General features: G+C 39.3%; 1 protein-coding gene across 1 annotated transcript; it reads left to right on the top strand.

Moving 5' to 3' along the window:
• Nucleotides 1–4177: 4177 nt before the first annotated feature.
• Nucleotides 4178–7034, top strand: si:dkey-61f9.1 (macrophage mannose receptor 1). Its single transcript, XM_018687409.2, has 5 exons — nt 4178–4273; nt 4378–4444; nt 4773–5150; nt 5547–5864; nt 6157–7034. Exons 2-5 carry the CDS (start codon nt 4414–4416, stop codon nt 6534–6536), a joined length of 1107 nt encoding a protein of 368 aa, XP_018542925.1. The 5' UTR covers nt 4178–4273; nt 4378–4413; the 3' UTR covers nt 6537–7034.
• Nucleotides 7035–7320: the final 286 nt, after the last annotated feature.

Genomic DNA, 7320 nt, shown 5'->3' on the forward strand with positions numbered 1-7320 from the left:
CAAGCCTTCAAGGGCTGTGGGAGTAAGTCGACAAACAGGCATCCTCGAGGGGTACATCTTACTCCCAATTTGTTGTGATCATTCAATTTCCTCCACAAAAGGAGCCAAGGCAGATCTGACAATGTGTCATTATATTATAATTATATAATAAAACCAGGTCTGTTTTTATCTTCCCTGGATTTCATTCTTTTCATCTGCTGAAGACCTCCTATAGATCATTACTGCAGACCTTTATTTCACTGTCAAGGGAACTTTTTCATTGCCTGATGCAGGTGACGAAGCTTCTCCTGATGGTGCGTTCAAGGATACAGGAAAATGTAAGAAATGATAGGCCAGTCTGCAGTTTTTCCCACAACTATGTCATTTTTTGCATGAAGCATGAATAAGCTGCAAGCCATCTCCCCCTCCTCTTCATTCCTTTGTTCTCCTCCTCCTAAACACTTTTCCTGCCTGGTTAAAAGTGCACTGTTTCCATAGAGACGGAGTTACTGCCTGACAACTTGTGGTCAAGGAAGTGCGAGAAATAGCGAAATAACAGGGCAGTGAAACAGACAGAGCTTCAGCTGTTATGCTTCAGAGACTCTAAACTGAGGAGTCTGAAGTCTGAAGGGGTCCCACACCTAGTCCACGACTCCAGACGTGAGTCTGGAAACATTCAATATTATTTATTAAGAATGATTTAGACTGAAGACAATAAAGTGTTTACTGTTTCCTTAGAGCTACTTGGAAGTTTTATTCTGCCACTTGCCCAGAGCTTCAGCCATTGTTGTGTTTACAATGCATAACATACGTTTGACGTTGAAGTTGTAACATTTCTTCTAGACTGCTGAGTGAACAGCTGCTAATGCTAACGTTGGCTATGTAATGATAGCAAGACTTAAACAGCTGCTTTAAGTTCGCTGTTGAAGTTTGCTATGTAACTTTGGTTGAGCAGTGGTGACAACGACCTCTGCAGCCGCAACTGATAATTACAACGTGCTGGCACATTACACTCAGATGCCAGAAGCAGCTAACAGCTAATGCACAGAAAACTTTACATTTTCACTTGTTTTACTCTTAACTTTAAGTTATTAATTTAACCCCCCCGAGTCACATCACACACACCTGAACCTGTCTCACAGAGGATCAATCACTGAGCGTCTGACCTCCACATTCAAATGAAAGTGAGCAGAAACAACTTCCAGTGCCTCCTGTTCTGGTGCTGGAAGAGACTGGGTGACAGTCAGCAAACACACACACACACACACACACACACACACACACACACAGCTTAAAAGCAAAGGCACAGTCCTGGTTAAATGTCTGGGGGTAAAATGGCTTCACCTGCTGCTGAGTCCAGTTGACATGTGTCAGCTGCTGCATCAGTACCCAGGGTCACTGTGGCCTCACACCTACGGGAGTGTATATGTGAATGAGTATTGATGCTGCACACACAAGCCTGACTCACTAAAGTGATGCTTGCACCCTGCCATGCTACTTCCATATGATTCCTTTGAGCGATGCAGTGTGTGACTTGGGGAACAGGTATAGATAATGGATGGATGGATAGTTGTTGAATAGTTTAGAGATACAGATAGATAGAGATCATTGAGCTTCCTGTCGGTGTTTCATGCAGATAGTTTAGGTTGTATGTTTTGAGTATTTGAGACTGATTTGCGGTTCTTGTTTCTTGCTCCTCGTTGGGTTTGAGTTTCTTGTCGTTCTGTTTCATCTCCACTGAATATCTCTCATTTGTGACTTTGACTAAACTGATTCTTATTGTTCTAAATAACACAGTCACACTACTTATGACATTTATGCACTGAATGCTCTTTTGCATTGAATTTTTTTGTCCCTTGCTGAAATCATAACTATCCACACACAAAAGTCTGTTCAATATTTAAGGCATAATAAAACCAGGACACACACTGAGTGCCAAGATATCAAGTGTGAGTGGATGGGGCTGGAGTCATTTAAGGAGGGCTGTCTTCTGAAGATAATTTACTGATCACAGAGCTTATATTGCACTGATGTGACTTCAGGTAACGTGCTCTTTCCATCATGATGCTGGATGCTGTGTCAGCCACATACACATGGAGGAATATGTCTGGTCCCTGTGGCCTGATGCACAGTAGTGATGGTGTAAAGCAAACAGAGGGGAAGAGCTGCAGACTGCTTCTGTGCTGTTGTCAGGGTCCAGAGCACAGAGGAGCAGTTTCATACACAGACAAACATGACGGGAATATGGTGATAGATGAGCAGTGTGCTTGGTGTGGACTTTACTGAAAAGCAGCTGTTTAAAAATTCACCATCATGTTTTTTTAAGCTTAAAAAACTGTTTGACTTATTTTCCATAATCATACCTGTGACCTTTAAACCACCGCTGCCTGTTCCTGGAACATTTCAAATATGTAAAAAGTGTTTACTCTTTGATACCAGCTTGGATATAGACACATATATATTTTTATTTATCTATTGTTCTCCTTTGCAACCATTTGTGAACAGCCCAAATATTTACAGTGCCATGGTTTGCTATAAACCAGAGAGAGCCGGGCGGATTTGCATGTATTCAAATGTGGGACTGTGTGCAGTTCAAGTCTAACTCAGTTCCTGATCCCTGATCACGCATGTGACGTGCTGAGTAGAGACACTGTATGCTGCAAAGTTAGTTTAAATTAATTTTTATTTTCCCAGTCGAGAGCAAAGAAGTGAATGATATTATACTGTAATTCATACTCAGTGTGTTTTTATCATGTGTTTGTGTGCCTGTGCTCATCATGCATTTTATAAAATTAATGTGACATTTAGGTCATAGGACATGAAGTGATGAAGAAGTTAACTCTGTGATTCTGTCTCTGAATGAATGGTACTTTACAGTTAGACTACAAACTATCATACTGTCACATTTTCATTCTCAAACTGACTGTAGGGATGAATAAGGGGGGTGCAGGTGCATCACAGATATATTACATGCATCTTCAGCTTTGCATCATATAAAACAGAACTTGAACTCGTTAAGCTGTACAGCTGGTAGACCACAGGTCCATACAGTGAGAGGGTGTAAGATCAGTAAAGACATGAAATAATATCTAAAAATCAATTCTCAGATCTCAAATAGAGACATGATTACCATGACCTTTAAAATCCCTCAGCAAGGCCAAAGGTAAATATTAACCAAAAACAAACTTTGTTGAATTTACATATCATCTCCTCATACACAGAGCTATTCACATTCACCTGCAGTGTGTGTCTGGTGCCTCCACTCCAGGCGTCATGATTTGAATACTAAACAAATGTGTCTCCACTAACAACACCTGCTGACATATGACTTAGTTTGATAAGAGTCATAAGAGAAAACGACAGGAGGAAAGGCTATTACACATTTTACCAGCTGCTGTACATCCTACAATATTCTACATTTAGAAATGTGTTACGAAATTTGGCCCTATCCCATACTGTGTTCCTATGTATGGATTCATTTAATATAATCACAGCTGATGGTCTAATAGAGATGGTTTTTATCAAATAAGTTAGAGGTTTATGCTGCTCTCTATATCCTGCACGCTAAAATTCCAGCGTACACTCATTCAGAAGCACAGCGACTGAAAATGTCACCAAATTCCCCAATTAATCCACACTCAGCGGACTTTGTCAGCTACACTCTGACGTCTCACTTCTCTAAACCCTGAGTCAACTTGCAGGTAGTCTATAAAGCATTCAAAGAGGGCAAAGAGGCTCAGGTCCTGATGTGACAGCAGCCGAGAAACAGGATTAGTTTTCATTACAATGTGATTCTTGGTGCACACTTTGACCTACGAGCTACGAGAGTTTGTATGTAACACTGTGCTCTGCTGCTCTGCACAGCACACACAGCTTAAATATTCTATTTTATATTTCTTTTATATTTACAATACTTAAAGTAATTGCATTAATAACAGTAACAATGACCTAGCAGTATTGTATTTTTGAATTTTCTGACGTGTGTTACTGAGTCCACAGATGTACTTTCTGTGTGTAAAAGCCACAGAATAATTTGATAAGTATGTTGGTGTTTTATATTTGCTGTCAGTGTGTTTATGAATCTTCAGACTGTCATCCAGCTGCCCTGTACTCACCTACCTTTAGTTAATCATCAACCCTTTGCCACCTCTGCTTTTACTATATACACACATACAAAGAGACCCGGTGTCTTTTGACAGCTCACATCTCCCTGAGAGAGGATATAAAACCTGACACTTCTTCACCCCGAAACAAATTCACCAAACGGACAGCGCTCTGCCACTGACCTCAGCAGGTGAGACACTTTCCTTATTGATCACAGGACTGGCTAAATGAAGTTGCTAAATGTTAACTGTACAGGACTCTAACCACTTATTTATTTGTTTTCTTCTCCTGTAGTCCTCTCACCATACGAACCTCACCATAACTCTGAGGATGAGCCTTGTGTGGTTCATGCTGTGTTCAGGTAAGGGCCTCTGAAATTCAGTGGGTGTTTTGTGCTCTCAGTAAATGCACAGCAGTGTGACAGGGTTGGGAAAATATCAGTATCTTTTGTTAAAGCTGGCTTTAAATAAGACTGATGACTTCGCTGCCTCCACTGTTCCTGTTAGGACATCAGGCAACAACTGTAGTAATGAGTTATGTGTCAGAGAGGTGGGGACAGGTGAAGCAGAATGAGGTTTTGTAGTTTTTATTGTGTTTTAACCTGGAACACTTGATGTCAGTGGTTCATGATATTGTTGTTTCTATAAGCTGTAAATGTGAAGAATAAAACAAATCTTTCATTTTTACAGGATTTGTTCACTTTACATTTTCAACAAATCGACTCCGCATCTTCAACTTTACTGGAACACCCGGAAAAAACTGGAGTGACTCATTACAAGAATGTAAAATGGATCCATCTGCATCTCTTGTGACTCTGTATGATGAAGAGGACTTTACTTTTGTAATAAATTTTCTGACTGATATTGGTCATGACAAGACAGCCTGGTTTGGTCTGCATAAACATAAACAACCACACCGTGTTGCCACCTGGTCAAATGGTGAACCATTCAAATGCAATCATTCAAATGTGAACCTAGCAAATGGGACGCAAAGATGTGGAGCCATTGAAAATAAGACATGGGCAGATTTTAACTGTTCAGACCAACTCAGTTTCATGTGCTACAAGGGTAAGTTTCAGCATACAGCATTTGATTTTGTTTTCATGTCACAGTCTCACATTAATTAAACAAAATATATCAAAAAACATAAAAAGGGAAGAGCAGGCAGATCAGAGAGAAAGCAAAGGTTCTCTTTTTCTCTTTCATAACAAAAACTGATGGATGCCACTGAAATTACATCATTAAACAATAATCAAAAATAATGCTTTTACTTTATGTGAATTTTTACTTTTGTTTTTGTCAAGTTTATATCAAAATAACTAAACGTTGAAAATAAGTATATACTGTAGATGTCTTGGATGTTGAGGTTTCCTCCCTCAGCTATAGGTCTAATACAGGTCTACAGGTATAGCCTTTATTGTGAAAAACCTCCAACAAAATAAAAGTCATATTCTTGTTTTGCAGATGATGTTTTCACTCTGATTGAGAATGAGAACAGGAACTGGTGTGAGGCACTGCAGTACTGCAGAAGACACTACACTGACTTAGTCACCATCTCTAATGAAACACAACACCAACAAGTGATCGACAAAGGAAAGAACGACACCTTCTGGATTGGACTCATGTATGATGAATGGAAGTGGGCGGACAACAGCTGCTCAACATTCAGAACATGGGGTAAAGACCTCAAGGAATCATCTGAGTGCGCGATTCTGAGCCACTCAGGATCTTCAATGATTGAACGTGCATGTGATGAACGATCACACACACTTTGCTCCAAAGGTAAGTAATAATCAGGTTCACATTCTGCTGCATTATCTGTGAAACTGTGTTATCCTTATCATACAGAAATGAAACATGAAAATACCAGATAGTTTTCTGATTTGTTTATTTTAACGAGTCTTCCCTTAAGACAGAGAGTTTACTGTAGTGATTTATCAAACTCCACAGTCACTGACAGTAGCCATGCTGATTTCTCTGGGACACTGTGAGCTGAATGTACTCTGTATAAATAAAACACAAGTGTAATGTTTCACATCAGCCACTTACTGATTCACTATCAACTGGTTTTCAGGCTATGTAAGAATCAAAGCCATCAATGAAAGTCGAACTTGGGAAAAGGCCTATGACTACTGTGAGAAAAATCACTCAGGTATGCTGCGGATTATGAATAAAGAAGATCAGGAGGCTGTCGCACAGTGGTTAAATCACACAGCTAATGTCAGTGGTCCATTCTGGATCGGTGTGAGGCAGAGTCGGGTCTTTGGGTTCTGGATTTGGAGCAACAGCACAGTGACCTACAACAACTGGGAGAATGGCAGACAGCCTGAGCCTGAGCGGCATCTGTCTGACCACTGCGGTGTCATCAACAAGACAGACTTCACCTGGAGGGAGGAAGACTGTTGGCACCAGCACCCTTTCCTTTGTGAGGAGGAGATTTTATTAATGGATTAATAATCTATAGTTATAAAGCTTTTTGGTGAATTAGATTTTAATGTGAGGTTGATGCCTGATCATGGAGATGAAACCCAGCAACAGAATCCTTCAGATCGTCTTTTACTCCTCTGATTCTTAACAGAATTCAATTTACAAAATAATCAGACAATTATGAAGATTATTGAACTTAAAGTTATTGAATGAGGTCAATCATATTAATCCCCAATCAGAAAGAAAGAAAAAAGAAAGTCTGTACATCTGTTTTTATAAAATTCCTCTTCGGCCTCTGAGATAATGTAAATATCTGCTTTTCTATTTACATGCATAACTTTAACCCAGTGCCTTTGGGTGTTGGATATAGCTCCAAAATTACATGATTGTTCACATTCATAATTTAATCTTTAAGGTGTGTATGTAACGTGATACTGTGTTTGGTGTAAAGTTAAAATCCAGTTTCTGAGTAAATGTACTTCCAGATAATTTGTTTTACTGAATAAAAATAAATTTCAACTCAAACCACTGGTAATGTTATTATGAACTGATAATAATTTAAATAGTTTTTCTTAATTTAGTCAGTAAGTGTGCACTGACATTTCTTTCAGCTGCTACAGGATTCCAAAGCACGATTTTTGACTGAATCCTACCATCACAATGCTTCTTAGTCCTTTCATTTTTTTTCTAATCACTTCACATTAGTGATTATCTTCTCTCCATTTTCATTTATTTAAGTAAACCTCTCTCTTTTTGACAAAATTGACAGAAATATGCAAACACAGCATTAAAACATGGGATTGGGAAGAGG

This window comes from Lates calcarifer, linkage group LG18, assembly GCF_001640805.2.
Source record: "Lates calcarifer isolate ASB-BC8 linkage group LG18, TLL_Latcal_v3, whole genome shotgun sequence".
Lineage (NCBI taxonomy): Eukaryota > Metazoa > Chordata > Actinopteri > Centropomidae > Lates > Lates calcarifer.

Coding starts and splice junctions, on each gene's coding strand:
- si:dkey-61f9.1 (XM_018687409.2), top strand. CDS start 4,414: ATGAGCCTTGTGTGGTTCATGCTGTGTTCAG. Junction 4,445..4,772: donor GTGGTTCATGCTGTGTTCAG/GTAAGGGCCTCT, acceptor TCATTTTTACAG/GATTTGTTCACTTTACATTT. Junction 5,865..6,156: donor ACACACACTTTGCTCCAAAG/GTAAGTAATAAT, acceptor ACTGGTTTTCAG/GCTATGTAAGAATCAAAGCC.